Here is a 17496-nt window from a genome sequence, read left to right as displayed (position 1 = left end):
GAATCTTATTACCCTCCTCAACATCATTAGTCTGGTTAGTCTGTAAAAGAAGACCACCCAGAGGATTTCATAGCTGCAGGTGAATTTGAATATGATTTCCCCAGACGAGGCTTTCAGTTTGCAGCTTGAATTCTCTGCACACATGTTCTCACCCACAGGGAAAACTCTTTGTTCCTTTTTCCAGCAAGCAGCCTTTTTCCATTGCACAGCCTTCAGGCGCCTGTAAAATGTGCAGGGGCAGGAAAAGTGTTAGCTATAAGAATATTCTTTCTTGTCAGCTCACTTTACATTCATGTGGCCTATGCAGCTGACCAAAGAGGCTGAGCCCCACCCTTGAGCTGCCTGTGGGCCTTAGCTAGTTCACAATGATTGTAGAGGCCAGCTGAGTGTATATGCTGGTTTAGTGTGGCACTTTCTTGGCACTGCATACCAACACAGCTTGTTGGAGAATCCTGTCTCTTCTTGGCTGCTTGTAGGGCTTGCTGTGTTGCTGTGGTCTCTTGGCTACAACTTCTTGACTAATGGTATAGATACTCAGTTGAAGAGGGAGGCACAAACTGCCAGGGTAAAAAAGGACAGGAAAAAGAACTCTGTAATGTGTTTGGCATGTGTGTTGTGGCTGACATGGTTGGAATGAGAGAAGAAAGCAATGGGCAGATTAGAACTATGTTGAGAAGCAGATTGGGTTTTTGCTGTTATCTTTGGGGACTCCTTTTCTTATGATTACAAATACAAGATAACCTTAGTTTTAACTACCTGAATATTCTCCAGGGGTGACTTTCATAAACACTCTGTGTAAATAGTGCCTTGACTGGCTTGATAATACCTACATAGTAGATTTAAAATCTGCTGTGCACACTTCTTAACCAATCCCTTGAACCTGTAATTTCAGCAAGGAGGTGCCACTTCTTTTGAGGATTTGCATGATTCACCCAGTTGTGCATGTACTAGATCTGCTTGAAAGGAGACAGAAGTGACCTGCCTTATTTTGAGAAGTGGGATTATCATAACATGCCTTACTTTGTTTGGTCTCACAGTGAACAAAGGGAATACAGTTCCTTTGAGAGTATGTTGTGTGAGAATTTGTTCATTTCACATCTCTACTAACCTGACAACCCGAGACATGGAGCTTATTTTGTTAATCCACGTGAGCAAGCCTTTCAGTTGAATAGGTGAATCAGGTTCTGTGCATGGCCTAGCTGCAACTTTCTGTTGCATGTGCGTGGTTCTGTGCATGGCATTTTATCTAAAATGTAGTTGTATTCTGGATTCTAAATTTTAGCCAGCATGGCCGATTTTAGTGAAGGATGGTGGAACCTGTGCTTCAACATCTGGAGGGCCATATGTTCCCCATCCGTGATACGATGGAGGTAGACTTGTATAAAAAGTCAGTGCATGTGAAATATGCCATTTCTTGTACAAAATCAACTGTTAAGCAATTCCCATTTGCAAATATGTGATTTCTAGCCCATTCAAACAGTGTCCATTGTTGCTGATAGTTCCCCGTGAGTGGCTTTTATTTGTAAATTGATGTGTAGCCATCCTCCATGATTATATTGGTCCCATCTCACTGAGAGTTTGAGCACCAGCCTCTCCTGTTACACTGGTATGTCACTCTTCTCTAGCTACAAAATGCTTTTGCCTTGTTGCAGTGAGAAGTTTAGCATAACGTGAGGTTAAACCTAGCAGAAGTACAAAGAGGTGAATCTTTTGCCTAGTGCCCCAGGCACCAAAAAGTGGCTGATCCTGGAAATTAAGCAAGCCACAAGTGACTGATGACAAGCTCCATCCAAGCCTCCAGCACTCCCTGCTCTATAATTAAGAGGATATGCTTGTATGTTTGCTTAAAAGTAAATATAGTTATTATCCACACCTGCTGGGATCCTATAAGATGTGTTCTCATTGTGACACTCACTAGGATGGGGCAGTAGAAATCTGTCTTCTTGTGCCCTTTCTATTTCCAGAGTGGCACCATAGCGTCTCTAAACTTCTTTTGTTGATTTAGAACTGTTTGATTGTGAAAACTATTAGATCTAGCTGTCATGGGAAGGGAGAACTGAGGGTGGGATAATCTGTTGACCTTAATCAGGTCTGCTTTTCTATAGGAGTTTGTAGAGGAATGTAGGAAGTTGTCTTTAACGGAGTCAGACCATTGTTCCATATAGCCTAATACAGTACTATTGACATTGACTGGCCACAGTATTTACAGGATTTCACACAGGAGTTTTTTCTGGTCCTATGCAGAGATGCTACTGGGGGACAAGATGTTTTTGCTACCCTCAGCAAAGGAGAGGCCTACAGGGAGACCAGTCACTTTGGTGAAGAATTCTCTTTGCACATATTGATCACAGGCTGTACTGCCTGACTATTGTTAAGGCTTCTGTATCAGGCTGAGAGTTTCTGTCCCCATTTTTACACATAAGCCCCAGTGTTTGTTTCTGTATCTCCTGAATATGTTGTGTGTCGTTTTCTTTGAGGATAGGAGAAAGGGTATTACCCTAATGCTCTGTGGCATGTAGGAAGAATTTTAGCACCTTTTGTTCTGTGCCTCTTTTTTTATCAGAAGAGTGTTCAAAGCATTTGAACATATTTTATTAAAATGTGCAGGGTGTTATATGGGCTCAGACCATTCGTCTGTCTTGCCTATTGTGGTCTGTTTGGCTGGCAGCAACTCTCCGGTGTCCAAGTAGAGAGTTTTGCCTCATCACCTGCTGGCTGCTCGTTTTAACTGGACTAGAAGCATAGGCTGGATCCCTGTAAACAGGAAAATATTTAAGTACACTGTGTCCATAAGTTTTACGCTAGATGCTAAGAATTAAAAGATGTGGACTAATGCAGTGGTTAAGAATATGATCTAGGAGCCAGTTTCCTCTGGTTTTAATCTCATTTTCATCATGGTCCTAGTGAGTAATGCAGCTTGGAGATGCTGTTCTTTAGGAAAGCTGCCAGCTCTTAACTACATCCCCTATTTTCATCTATAATACAGAGATAATAATTCTGGTCATGACCAAATGCATGTAAAACAGTTGAGCACAATTTGTGGTCTGTCATGATGATTACAGCCTTTCTGCTAATCAGGGGTTAAAGATACACTGAGTTTGGCTAAATGTTGAGCATTGGACATTGCTCAGGAATTTTCTGGCTACATAGCAGGTGTACAAAATGATAGCCTTTTTGTTTTATATTTACCTGTAATAGTAATGATCGCACATGCGTTTTCTTTAAATTGTGTGGATCTACTCCTGGATCTATTTTAATTATCCTTTTGTTTTCCTTCATATCACTTTTCAGGCTTCCTTTTATTAGTATGTAATTTATTTGAAATGATTTAATACACTGCGGGTTTGTGAACATACAGCCTGTGTTTCAGATGTTGCTCTTATGGTTTTTGTCATCGCTATTGTAATTGTTGTCATCATCCCATCTTTTTTGGTATTTGGGACTCAAAGTGGCCTACAACAGTTAAAATAAACAGCAAAAAAAAATTCAGCTAATACAAATGTTAAAAATGTAATTAAACTATCAATAAAATTAAAAATAGTTAAAAACCATAGACAATAAAAAACAAATAGACAGTAGAGCACATTATGCAAGATCTGTTTCCCTTTCTTCTCTTTATAAATGGAATCTCTGTGTGTGCAGCTTCATTGTTACAACCATGATCACTGACTGGCTAAGTAGCTTTTCTGTAGAGAACCTCTCCATTGAGATATGTTAGATTACAGCCCCCATGTTCCCCAGTTGTACAGCCTGACCATAATGGCTGGGGATGATGGGATTTATGACCCAACACACCTGGAGGGCAGAGATTTTTTTGAGGAGCTGCTGTAGAATATGCTGTGCAGTCCAGTTGCAGGTATGTTTATGCACCTTGAACTATATACATAGTATTGGATTTATTTTTTAATTGGAAAAAGTACAAAAAGTATAAAGAGACTGTACAAATATAAATCATAAAATAAGAAAATGTATAAATGGTAAGGACATTACAAATATTAGAATATTTACAGAATTCTAGAACTGTGCTGGGTGATACAAAAGCACATTATCTTCTCTGTTACACTACATCAAACTGAGATCATTGGTTTTATTATAAATGTTAGATGTTTTGTCAGTCAGAATTTGTGATATGCAATCCAACTCTGATTCTATGATTCTATCTGTTGTAGCAGTACAGAAGCAGAAGCAGCACTGTGGATATGAAGTACAGCGGGGCCCACTGTATGGTGCTTACTGTGTTTCCTCAACCCCTTTGGAATTGTCCATACTGGCCATTGCGTGGATTGTTTGTCTTTGAGTTGGATGTGGTGTAATAGCTTCCGTATGTTTGTCAGGCTGCATTTTTCTTCTCTTACCCTGAAGCCAGCAATAGCTGCCTCTTGATTGCATTAGCATTGACTGTGATCAAGTGATTCACTTGCAAGAACTGGAAATAACTGGAAGCTTTCCCCTTTATTTAATGGTGTTGCTAGAGCTTCAAGCTCATCTGCTTCCATGTTAGTAGCTGTGGTGCTACTAGACTTTCTGCTAGTTCAATTTAATAATAAATAATAAAATTTTTATTTATACCCCGCCCTTCCAAACGATCAGGGCGGCTAACAAAATGCACCAAAGTGCAAACAGCAAACAGATTAAAAACACATATAAAAACAACATTCCTTAAAAACAATAAAAAACCCCTTAGCCCAACCTCACGGCCACGAGAGAGGAGGGAGGCCCACAGGATATTTAGACGGGGAATGCCTGATTAAATAGGAAGGTTTTGAGACCCTTCCTAAATTGGGCCAGGGTGGTAGATGAGCGGAGCTCCGTGGGCAGCGTACAGTGGTGCCTCGGGTTACGAAATTAATTCGTTCCGCGGCTAATTTCGTAACCCGAAAAACCTTCGTAACCCGAATTGCCATAGGCGCTAATGGGAAAAAAAGCCGCGGCTCTGCCGCGGCTCCATTTAAACAGCGCCAGGGTTTTTTCGTAACCCGAAAAAACCTTCGTAACCCGAAACAATAAATCCCTATGGGATTTATTCGTATCCCGAAAAATTCGTAACCTGGGTAATTCGTATCCCGAGGTACCACTGTATTCCAAAGGGCTGGGGCAGCTGTGGAAAAGGATCTTCTGGCAGTAGCAGCCAACTTAGCCCCAGGCACCTTCAGGAGTTGCTGCCCAGATGTTCTGAGGGTGCGAGGCGGAATGTACGGGGAGAGGCGGTCCTTTAGGTATCCTGGGCCCAAGCCATTTAGGGCTTTATAGGTAATAACCAACACCTTATATTGAGCTCGGAAGCGGATGGGCAGCCAATGGAGATCTTTAAGCACAGGTGTTATATGGCTGGTCCTGGGAGCACCAGTGACCAGCCGCGCTGCCATGTTCTGCACCATTTGGAGCTTCCGAGTTTGGTATAAGGGTTGCCCCATGTAGAGTACATTGCAGAAATCCAATCTCGAAGTTACCAGAGCGTGTACAACAGTTTCAAGGTCCCTCTGGGCCAGGTATGGGCGCAGCTGGCGAATCAGCCGAAGCTGATAACAGGTACTCTTGACCGTCGCATTCACCTGAGCAGTCAGGTGAAGGGACGAGTCAAGAAGCACCCCCAGACTGCGCACGGAGTCCTTCACGGGGAGCGTGACCCCATTCAGGACAGGTGGAACCACCGTCATTCCTGGACCAGGGGAACCTATCACTAGTACCTCCGTTTTCTCTGGATTAAGTTTGAGTCAGTTTTCCCTCATCCAGCCCATTACTGACTCTAGACAGGCCTCGAGAGGAGAGACGCCATCCCCAGTCACTGCATCAGTCGGAGACATAGAGAAAATGATTTGGGTGTCATCAGCGTACTGATAACCCCGCGCCCCATGTCTCCGGATGATCTCTCCCAGCGGTTTCATGTAAATGTTAAATAGCATGGGAGACAGAATGGCTCCTTGAGGGACCCCAGTTCTGAGGGCCCGCTCGCTGGAGCACACGTCCCCCAGCTGCACCATCTGGGACCTCCCAGAGAGGTAGGACCGGAACCACTGGAGCGCAGTGCCCCCGATTCCCACCTCAGCCAGGCGCCCCAGAAGGATACCATGGTCTATGGTATCGAAAGCCGCTGAGATGTCCAAGAGCACCAACAGGGACACGCTTCCCCTGTCGACACTCAGACGGAGATCATCGACCAAGGCGACCATGGCCGTCTCAACCCCGTGACCCGCCCGGAAGCCAGTTTGAAATGGGTCCAGATAATCCGTTTCATCCAAGACCGCCTGAAGCTGGATCGCAACCGCCCTCTCGATCACCTTACCCAGGAATGGCAGCAGCGAGACTGGCCGATAATTATTATGTACCAGGGGGTCAAGGGAGGGCTTTTTTTAGGATCGGTCTTACTATGGCCAATTTAAGATCCGATGGAAATCGCCCATCCCTGAAAGATGTATTAATTATCCGGCGTAACAAAAGTGTCACCGCCGGTCCCCCCTGGGCCGCTAACCATGAGGGACAGGGATCAAGAGAGCAGGTTGTCTTCCGAACACTTCCGAGGATCTTGTCCACATCCTCGGTACTCACCAACTCAAACTGATCCAGTATAACGTAGTCCACGGAGGCTCTGGACACTTCTACCCTAGGTTCTGCCATAACGTCGGCGTTCAGACCTTCGCTTATACGAGAAGTTTTATCCACGAAAAAGTCGTTAAACAAGTCACAGCAGGCCTTAGAAGGTTCAAGGATCTGGTTCAGGGCGGGAGGGAGCTGAGTTAGCTCCCTGACCACCCTGAACAGCTCTGCCGGACGCGACTCCGCGGATGCAATACGAGCACCATAGAACGAATTCTTTGTTGCTCGAATTTACAGTTCGCATAGTCAGGATTCAACTGGGGATTTGTATAAATAACTGCAAAAGGTGAAACACGGGCAACCTCTTCTCTACTATCAGTGGCACAGTGGGTCATTGCATGTTTTTTCCCCTAATCCTCGGTAGCATCTTTACTTCAACCTGTTCTGCCCATCATAATTGCTTTGTTAATGTGATAGGTTCCAGCCCTTTGACTTTCACATCTGCTGTGGTGCAAAACCAGTGCCAGTGTATTGTTTCAGCTACAACACACTTGTGTACAATTATGAAGACCTCACTTTAGATTCTGAAATTAAAAATGTATGGGCATTCTAACTTAGTAGATGTAGTGTCATGATAAGTGACAATTTTCCCCTGTTTGTGAAGATACAGGACTGTGCCTGTATAGTTCATGCACTATAATTATGTGTGCTGTGTGTCTTCAAGTTGTTTCTGACTAGGGCGGCCCTAAGGTGACCCTATCATGGGGTTTTCTTGGCAAGATTTTGTTCAGAGGAGGTTTGCCATTTCCTTCCTCAGAGTCTGAGAACATGTGACTTGCTCAAGGTCACCCAGTGGGGTTCATGGCCAAGTGGGAATACTGATTGGTTGCTGTTGTGTCAGGGAACCCTGTAAAATAAATAAAGCAGCAAAAATGTTTTATCTAAAAAACTTGTAAGGTTCTTGCAAGAAGAAAAATGCAACAGTTTACATGGGGAAATGGAGCAAAAGAAATGGGAGTTGCCAATACAGAGGCTGTATTTGTGAGGAAAGAGCCATGATGGTGTAGTGGTTTGAGTGCTGGACTACGACTCTAGGGACTGGGGTTTGAATCCCTACTTGGCCATGGAAACCCATTGGGTGGCCTTAGTCACACTCTCTCAGGCTCAGAGGAAGGCAAAGACACATCTCCTCAGAGTAAATATTGCCAGGAAAACTCCAAGATAGTATGGCCTTACAGTTACCATAACTTTGGAAATGGCTTGAAGGCACACAACATGTGTGAAGAGGGATGACAGCAGGGATCAGAAGGAAGGAAGCAGCACTTGCCATTTTAGTAGATTTGACTGTATGCAGCCTAAAGTGGTTTAAAGGCTCAGTGATGTTTCATTGACATTCCACTGTGTCTGTATATTTTAATGGCAGAATTCTACATTGTAAGCACACTGTTCAGGATCTTGAAAGTAAACACTGAGATTTTGCCATATGGTCCCTCCCTCCCTCCCTCTTTACTTTCTGCCCACATGATAAAATGAAAGATCTTTGGGTTTTTTGTTTGTTTGTTTTTGAGATGAGGTGAGAAATAACTCCCCCTTTCCAGACTCCTTTTTTCCCCTTAGGATGTGATTAAGGAATACCTATAACCCTGGTTATCAAACAGAGCCATATTGTGAGCACGTCATTGCTAAAGAGGACAAGCACTGACTGCCCTCAGGGGCTAAAATTCATTCCTTAGGATGGGCTGGAAAATGTTTTCATTAATCGTTGTGGCATTACTTATAACTGCCTTTGTCTACATATGTTTTTGGAGATGCCATGCTGTTAAAGAAGGGGCCTCCCCTTCAGGGTGCCATGACTTCACAGAGGCAACAGTTAAAAAAATGATACCATGTCCTGTTTCTGACATTTTCATCTGATAGTTATAGTTCAAATAAGATCCCAAGTGTTGAAGCAGGTAGATGTTCAGCCTGGGCTACTCAGCATTCATTTAATTTTCTTCCAGTTGGGTGATACTTTTAATTGCTTTAGAATTATGTTGAGTTTTTATTGATTCCTTTGTGAGCCACCTTGGGTGGAGAAAGTGGGCTCCAGGAGAAAGGTAGCACATAAATGAAACAAACTTAATAATAATAATAATAATAATAATAATAATAATAATAATAATTAGTTTTCTCATTAGCCTGACCCTTTTCCTAGCAACACAATTCTCCAAACTATTGGCCACCAGATGTACTGGACTATAACTGCATCATCCCAAGCCTAAAGGACTGGCAATACTAGGTGGCTATGATGGGGCTGGAGTCCCACATAAATTAAGGCTGTGAGGGGGAACTTCCCTAGAAGGAAACTTAAATAGTTTTTCTGGCTATACTTAAATTACACAGAATGCCTATATCAGGATGGCAACTGTATGAGGGGTGTTGGGAGCCAGTGTGCATCCCAAGAGCTGTATGGTTGGCTCACCATATCCACAGATTTGGTATCTATGGATTCAACCATCTATGGCTTGATAATATTTTTTTAAATATCTAAAAAGCAAACCTTGATTTTGCCATTTTATATAAAAGACACCATTGTATATAATGGGACTTGAGCATCCCTGGATTTTTATATCAACAAGGTGTGTACATCCTGGAATCAACCCTCAGTGGCTATCAGGGGCCCACTGTGCTTACATGCCCTGTCACCACAGAAGCAACCTTCTGGTCATCTTTTTCAGGTGAAGAAAAACTGGAAAAAGGCTATCTGGGTATTGGGTGGGTTCAGGTAGGGGATAAAAGACAAACCACTATCTCTGCATGTGGGGTGCTTTGGGAGACTGCCAAAGGCCTTCAGGGGCACTCTTGTTGCCTCCCATAGTCTATATCAGTGATGGCAAACCTTTTAGAGATTGGGTGCCTAAACTGCAACCCAGAACCTACTTATTTATTGCAAAGTGCCATGTCCCTCTGGCTTTCTAATAACAAACTCTGGTGAACTCTGTGCTGGGTCGTGTCTTTTTAGATTGTAAGCCTGAGGGCAGGGAACCGTCTAATTAAAAGATTGTATGTACAGCACTGTGTAAATTTACAGCGCTTTATAAATAAGGATTAATAATAATAATAATAATAATAATAATAATAATAATAATAATATGCCCACAGAGAGGGCTCTGAGTGCCACCTCTGGCACACATGCCATAGGTTCCCCACCACTGGTCTATATCCTGTTACCAAAGTCTGTTGGAATTTGCTTTCACTATCACGAAGAAGTTTGTTTTGTTATGCACTCAGTCATTGCTATAAGAGTGGTGACTACTGATGCTAAACTGCTTAGAATGCCCTTAGCATCTGTGAACCTGTTAGCACTTTGTCAATGGCTAACACATGCCCCTTAACTTTTGGTCTATGCTCTTCCCTTCAACCAGTTATTTAAATATGTTTTATTCTGACTTATGACAGAAAGCACACAGAAGTTAATGTAGAGAGATCTTGTAGCACCGTTAAGACTAACTGAAAGAAAGAAGTTGGCAGTATGAGCTTTTGAAGACTTCAGTCTTCTTCCTCAGATGCTTCTGGTGGAGTAAACATAATGTGGCACTGCCAGCTTGCTTCCCTTGCTTCGTTGCCTGTGGATTCAGTGAGAAATGATGGGAGGTGACCTCAACCTATTTTTATGTACTGATGAGAGTGATTTACTTTAATTCATATTCAGAGTTCTTTTGTGAAATATGCTGATGTGACTATCTGAAACCTTCTGGTAAGCATGTCTTCTATATGGCACTTACAGTGTGCCTGTGTCACACGCGGGCATGCTTTACACGGCTTTCAGCATACACTGAAAGCCGTGCGGGGAGAAAGGGCGGTGCATCCCATAGGGACTAATGGGGCACGTGCCTGTGGTGTGCGTGCCGCCGCACCGCTGTGCCACCTCGTGCACGAGCCCCATTAATTTAAATGGGGCTTCAACATAGACAGTATTTGCTTTACGCGGGGGAGTCCGGAACGGATCCCCAGCATAAAGTAAGGGTGCACTGTATTTTGTCTGCCGGAAACAGAGGACCTGTTGTTTAAAGCACCAATGTAGGCAGGGGATCTGTTCTGCAAAGGCTCTAATTTTCTTAGGTTGTGCAGCAAAGCATAAAAGAAAAATGCAGCAGAATACTGAGAGGCTCCTCAGTATTACAAGGAAGAGAGAATCAAGCAGGTATACAAGTGACTTAGAATCATTAAATCATAGAGTTGGAAGAGACCTCTAGGGTCATCCAGTCCAATCCCCTACTATGTGGGAATATACAGTCAAAACACTCTCGACAGATGGCCATTTAGTCTCAGTTTAAAAACATCAAAAGAAGGAGACTTCACCAAACTCCAAGGGAGTGTTTTCCACTCTCAAATAGCTCTTAGTGTCAGGATGTTCTTCCTGGTATTGAGGTAGAATCTATTTTCCTGTATTCGTTCTTCTCTTTATACTTTTGTTTATTGTGCAGATGTGGGAAAATGTGAACATTCAGTTTAGGCACCACTCATGTGTTTCCCTATTGGTGATGTTCATGAACTTTTCTATATTATGTAAAAGCACAACTTACTTGCCCTTCCTCTTCCAGTGCTTGTTTTTGTGTTAAAATATGCAAAACCATGATGTATATTTAAGTCCTTCATCGCAGGGCTTGTAACAATGATAGAAGTAGAATGGTGGTGTTGACTGGGAAAGCTTTCATGGAAGCCGTAAAATTTCCCTCTAGGTGACTTTTCATATCTTAGGTGTAAATATGTTAGTGGTTTCCTTTTCCTTTTCCTTTCCCTTCTCTTGTCTCCTGCTTTTTGTAGATTATAAAGCTATGGGCAGGGTCAGTGTTGTCCTTTTTTATATAGGCATGCTGGCTATTCTAACAGTGGGATAAAACCCCTATGAATTAATTAACAACTGGAATTAAAAGTTTAAAAAAATAATTGAATGAACCTTGGTTAGTTGCTACACTACAGTGGTGAGCAAACTTTAGTTTGTTGAATATACTTTTTTTTAAAAAAACAAACCTGTAACTGTAAGATCCAACAACAAGAACTATGTCTTTGTATTTTGATTCACTGAGGAGATATATACTCCAAATGGTAGAAGGGTAAAGGGTGCTTCTGGGTACATGGTCAGGTCAGGAATTTTTACTACCACAGGTGAGCTCTCAGGGTACTTTTTCATACACAGATCCTTCAGCCTCCCAAACTTAGTTTGTTTCAGTAGTCTAATTTTGAGAAAACTTAAGAGTGCCTTTGGGTTGTTCATGTTAAACAATTCAAAGATAGGAACTCTTTTTAACATATTGCAGGCCACCCAGAGAACCATCAGTTATAGATATTTGTGAACTGTTTGTCCACTCTTGCTGTAATGTATTTGAGGAATGTGGAATTTTGGAAGAAAATCTTTATAAATCAGGGCAGGGAATGCACAGCTCTTCAGATTATCTTTGGCTGTATTCCTGTGTGCTCTAGCCAGTATGACAAATGGCAATGGGTGAAGGCAGTTGCCCCCTTTCCTTCACCACTGCTCACTCTTGGAATCTGCTTCCTAAACATTTGCAGATGATTACTTCTTTAAGTACTTTTAAATCTGAATTAAAAACTATTTTTAATTCGATTCAGCTTACAGCCTGATTCTGATAGTTAGATAAGTGTGTTTTAAGTGTGTATTGTTTTTATAGTCTGTTTTTTTAAGATCTATTTTTTAATTATAAATTGATATTTTCTAATTCTGCTGCTTCTGATTGTAGATTGTACACTGTAGGCAGGCAGACTCTTTTATCTATATTTTGCTTGATGATTATGTAAAGCGCCGTGTAAACCTTATGGTGCCATACAAATAAACAACAACAACAATAATTTGAAGACCATCAATCAGGGAAAGTATTATTAGCCCAGTGCTAGTTTTTGAGATTGGTGATTATCAAGAAGTAGAGGTAATGGGGTGGGCTGTATATTCTGGATCAAATTAGTGAGCCTGGAGTTCACTCACTGTATGTATGCCTGCTTTATAAGGAAAATAAACTTGAGCATTATGTTTTGGTTTCAGGGCAGAGTCTCATGATAACCCTTGCTATGTTTGCAGGTAGCCAAAGATGTCTCTGTGCGGCTCCATAATGAACTTGAGGCAGTGGAGAAAAAACGGATTAAACTGGAGGAGGAGAATGAGGACCTGCGCCAACGACTCATTGAGAGTGAGTTGGCTAAGCAGGTGCTGCAGAATGAAATGGACAAGCTGAGAGAGGTAAGTGCCTTCTTTTGGTGTTACTTATTTATTACATTGGTCTTTTGTGCAACTGCTTTTCTCTATTTGTATGTCTGTCTGTTCATCTTTTGAATTCATATCCAACTTCTGTGTAAAAAAATGGCACTTGTGGCACATAAGAGCAGTAAATTTCAGAGATAAACAAATACAATTAAAACACAAAAGCAGGTTAAAACACAATTAAAAAGACATTATTATAAAGAAACAACAACCTCCTTGCAACTAGTAACTCAGCTTAGATGTCAGAGGCCTGTTGAAAAGGGCTTTAGCTACCAGCAGAGGTTCAGAGGGGTTCCAGAACTGGAGAAAAACTACTGGGAAGACCCCTTTTGTATTGCTATCAAACATACCTCTATATTTTAGTCAGGATCTTCTGTATTGTCTCCTTACTTCTACAGGCCTGTTTTCTTTCTGAGAACTTCGGGGAGGCCTAAAAGAGGGGGCTGGCCAAATATTCATAAGATGGAAGTAGGCTTATAAGGTAAAATAGAGTTTTTATACAGCCTGGTCTAAAGTTGTAGAGGGCTTAATTGGTGATACTCAGCATTTTGAATTGTGCAGCAGCTGGTGAAGTGCCATAGCAAGGAAGTCACATACTACTTGCAACTGTTCCAGTCAACACACTGGTCACAGCACTCTGTGACAGTGGGATTGGATTATTGTTTTAGTTTCATAAAAATCATCCAGAGTTATGAAGAGAGAGAGTGACTTTTTCAAGTCATCTTAGTGAGCTCCATGGTTGATAGATTATGGCAACCTACATGATCTACATCTTAAGTGTCAGCCACCTAGGGTACTCTGTTTAATATCCCAGGAATTCTTTGTTTTGCCCAAGTTCCTCAGACATGCCATTCTTTGGTTCAAAATCCAAGAAATATAAAAGATTGCTACAGACAGGATATATTTGGGAAACCATAACAGATGGACATAAATGCAAAAGCCAGAACATGACCATTTTACTATGTCATTGTATATAATGGGACCTGAGCATCCACGGCTTTTGGTATCCATGTTGGGGATGGGTGGTGGTGGTTCTGGAGCCAAACCCCAGCAGATATTAAGGGCCTACTCTATATGGACTTTCCTTACTTTTTGCCTTAACTTAGTTTCATACCAACAAGAGAATATAATGTTCAGTATGGCCCTTTCCTGGGTACATTTCTCTCTGGAGCTATATCGTGTGTTATCTTCTTTACATCTCATTATATGGAGCTTTGGTGGAGAAAACATATTTCGTTTATGGGCAAGCAGTGGATGCATCCTGTTCCATCCTCTCCTCAATTATGCCCGCTGATAACACACAGCCATAATGCAAACCTTTTATCTCCCTGCTCTTTCACCCACACACATGCGGGCACACACACTTCGGTTTCTTCAACTGAAAATTCAATTCCAAAATGATCCTTCTAGATATTAGATGTTTTCAGCTGCAGTGCCATAATTTCTTGCTCTTGGCGGGGAGTTGGAATCCTTGCCTGAGTTACTGGATTATTTTAAAGGAAAGGAACCACCTCTTGGTACATACTGAGTGCAGTTGCTAAAAAAATAAGGCTGTGTGAAGTAAACGTAGTAGGTCAATAGGAATCTGGTATCCAGTTGCACTCACAGCAAGAGTTTAATGTCTGCAGCATGGAATTACCCTAGTTGGAATAGGACCAAGCAACCTTCATTACTGTTTTGATTTTTTTTTTGCATTTTTTTTTAAAAAATCACTGACAGCTTTCCTAGCCTAAGTTTAACAGACTTTTCCAATAAAATTAAACTGTTATAGAGTAGTGCTTCATTGCCATCCATTTGGAACATGATTCTGTACTGAGTTAATTTTCATAGTAAATAAAATGAACACCTGGCAAACTTTGCTTTGCTTTGCTAGAGAGAATGCCAGCCAGTCCTTCTGGATGATGCAAATTATCCTTTTGCTTTTAGTTTTGCTTCTTGTTCTACGGTGGCTAGAGAATTTGTCTGGGGCTTGGGAGATTCAAGTTCTGGTGTCCACAGAAAATTCAGGTTCAAATCCCCTCACTCACGAAGTCTTCTTAAGCCAGTCACTGTCTTTCAGCTTAACTTTATTACCCAGTACTGTTCTAAGAATAAAATAGAGTTGAGAAGAAATATTATGCTTATTGTAGGAGAGGTGAGACATAAATATAACAAATAAACAAAATACTGTGCAGGATGCCTGAGTTTTTTCCACGTACTTCCCTTCTCTCTTTTCAGATGGGTAGGATTTTTATTCCTATTGATTTGGGTGGGCAGCAATTTCAGCTGGCCCATGTTGCTGAATTCCTTCATGCTTTAAATCCACAGCCATATTCCCCAGTTGCAGCAGGTGAAAGAAGTACAGTCATGGCAATGAGACAGGAGATGGATCAACTTACAAAGCCCTGATTTTCCACCAGTTTTTATCCATGGAATTGCATAGCCATTTGTACATTTGCATGGGAAAATGTTCACCACTGTAAATGGGCCTATATATTCCAGCTGTGACATTAAATTAGAAAGCAAATTCCCAGACACACAGTTTAGAAGCTTCAGTTTTCCTCAACCATATTGGAGACAACTGGTAGGTTTTCTCTTCAGTACTGTTCTCCAGGCAGTTTGTCCCTCTTATTCACACAACAAGCAGGACTAATGGGCATGAGATTGGTTTCTGAGCAGCCTCAGCACATGATCTGAATAGTTAATGAAAAGAAGTGCAGCGGTTGTCAGTGAGTGATCTGTCCTATGGCTAACATGCCAGGCACAATCACATGATATGTGTATGCTGGAACTTGAGCAGTGGGTTTGCATACAGATAATTTGGATGCAGTATTTACACTTTACTTTTAGTTTTTGCCTAGTGGCTTTGATATGGATTTAGGCTTGCCATAACCCGGTGGCCCCCATGCCATTCACGGTTTCGGGGGGCCCCTCCCGGTCAATTTTTATTATTGCTTGTTTTTATTTTATTTTATTAATTTGTATTATTGCTTGTTTTTATTTTATTTTATTAATTTGTATTATTGTTTTTATTTTATTTTATTAATTTTTATTATTGCTTGTTTTATTTTATTTTATTAATTTTTATTATTGCTTTTTATTTTTTATTTTATTAATTTTTATTATTGCTTGTTTTTATTTTATTTCATTAATTTTTATTATTGCTTGTTTTTATTTTATTTCATTAATATTTATTATTGCTTGTTTTTATCTTATTTTATTAAAATTTATGATTGCTTGTTTTTATCTTATTTTATTAATTTTTATTATTGCTTGTTTTATTTTATTTCATTAATTTTATTATTGCTTGTTTTTGTTTTATTTTATTAATTTTTATTATTGCTTGTTTTTTATTTTATTACATTAATTTTTATATCAACTAATACACCCCTTGCCTTGTTTTTTATTATTTTTCATTATTTTTTATTATTAAATATATGCAAGTGCATTTTTTGTGTTTATGGTGCTTGAATGCTAACAGTCTGCATTTCTTGGCCAATATAGTGATGATGATGATGATGTCATGATGATGATTGATGATGATGCTGATGCTGATGATCTTTCAACAAGCCTCTGAGGCACGGCCAATGTAACTTGCTGTGATTTTTACAAACTCATGCGCAGTGAAGAAAAAACCACAGTCCCTTGCCCAAGTACACACTTCTGAGATGTACAGTTGAACCCGAGGGCAAGTCCATTTCTGCCATCTGTCTAAGAATAATGCCAAAATGTCCTCCATTTTGATCCTGCCTAAAAACATGCATTTATATTAACATTTAAAAAAAAACCTCATTTTTTGCGCATCCTCCATTTTTATAAAAATGTGTCCTACATTTGAAAATGTTGCCCTACATTTGTCCTACATTTGTCCCGGTTTGGAGGTCCTCACTTATGGCAACCCTATATGGATTGCCAAATCCAAACATATCGTAGCTGGCTAGCTTTCCTTTCCTTTCCTTTCCCCTTCTTTCCTTATTACTTTTTCTTCCTTGTCTGCTCCTGTAAATATATTTTGAGAAATTAGAATAATTTTTTCCCAAAAATATTTAGCTGTTCTGTACCATGTTGTATAACACGACTATGCTGTGAAATCATTAGAAGTGTTCACAGTCTACATGCACAACCTCCCATTGTCCAGTGTGGTTGCATTGTTCCCACCATTATGGCAGGAAGAAATAAAACTATTGATGAAAGGCAGAACAACAGGAGAAGAATCCCTGAATAAAAAAAACAAGTGCTAAATGTCAGGTGCCTCCTTAGGATCAGGTGGAGTAAAGTGAAATGTGCTAGCCATTTGTAGAAGTGTTACACACTTTATAACAAGTTAAATAAATCCAGCAAGGAAGCTGATTATGTGGTCTTCTGAAGCAGACCTAGATACCTTGTACTGTAATATTTGAGTCTGCTGAATATTCCAGGTTGAATGTTTCATACTTGAAAAGCAAGAATGCTAAATGTTGAGAGGCTGACAGCTAAAGACTGTGCTCCCATCTCTGCTGTCCTTGTATTTTTCTTCCAGAGTACTTGGAGAAAACCAAGAACTCAGAAAAGTTACTTTTTTGGATGACATATTCCAAAATCCCTCAACTAGGGAGGCCAGATGTTGTCCAGTTTGGCACTGTACTCTAAAAAGGTTTACTTTGACCTCCTATCCAAAATGTACCTCACAGTCAGATAGATAGATAGATAGATAGATAGATAGATAGATAGATAGATAGATAGATAGA

General features: G+C 40.8%; 1 protein-coding gene across 2 annotated transcripts in view; it reads left to right on the top strand.

Annotated features, from left to right (window-relative positions):
* SOGA1 (suppressor of glucose, autophagy associated 1) overlaps positions 1–17496 on the top strand; it is a 113843-nt gene that overhangs the window by 38230 nt on the left and 58117 nt on the right. For both annotated transcript variants that reach the window (XM_042463058.1, XM_042463057.1), the window contains exon 3: positions 12611–12769. In XM_042463058.1, the coding sequence (XP_042318992.1) occupies positions 12611–12769 (159 nt within the window). The remainder of the gene's footprint in view (positions 1–12610; positions 12770–17496) is intronic.

This window comes from Sceloporus undulatus, chromosome 4, assembly GCF_019175285.1.
Source record: "Sceloporus undulatus isolate JIND9_A2432 ecotype Alabama chromosome 4, SceUnd_v1.1, whole genome shotgun sequence".
NCBI lineage: Eukaryota > Metazoa > Chordata > Lepidosauria > Squamata > Phrynosomatidae > Sceloporus > Sceloporus undulatus.
The sequence above is the reverse complement of the archived record's forward strand: the minus strand, read 5'-3'. Positions and strand labels throughout refer to the sequence as shown.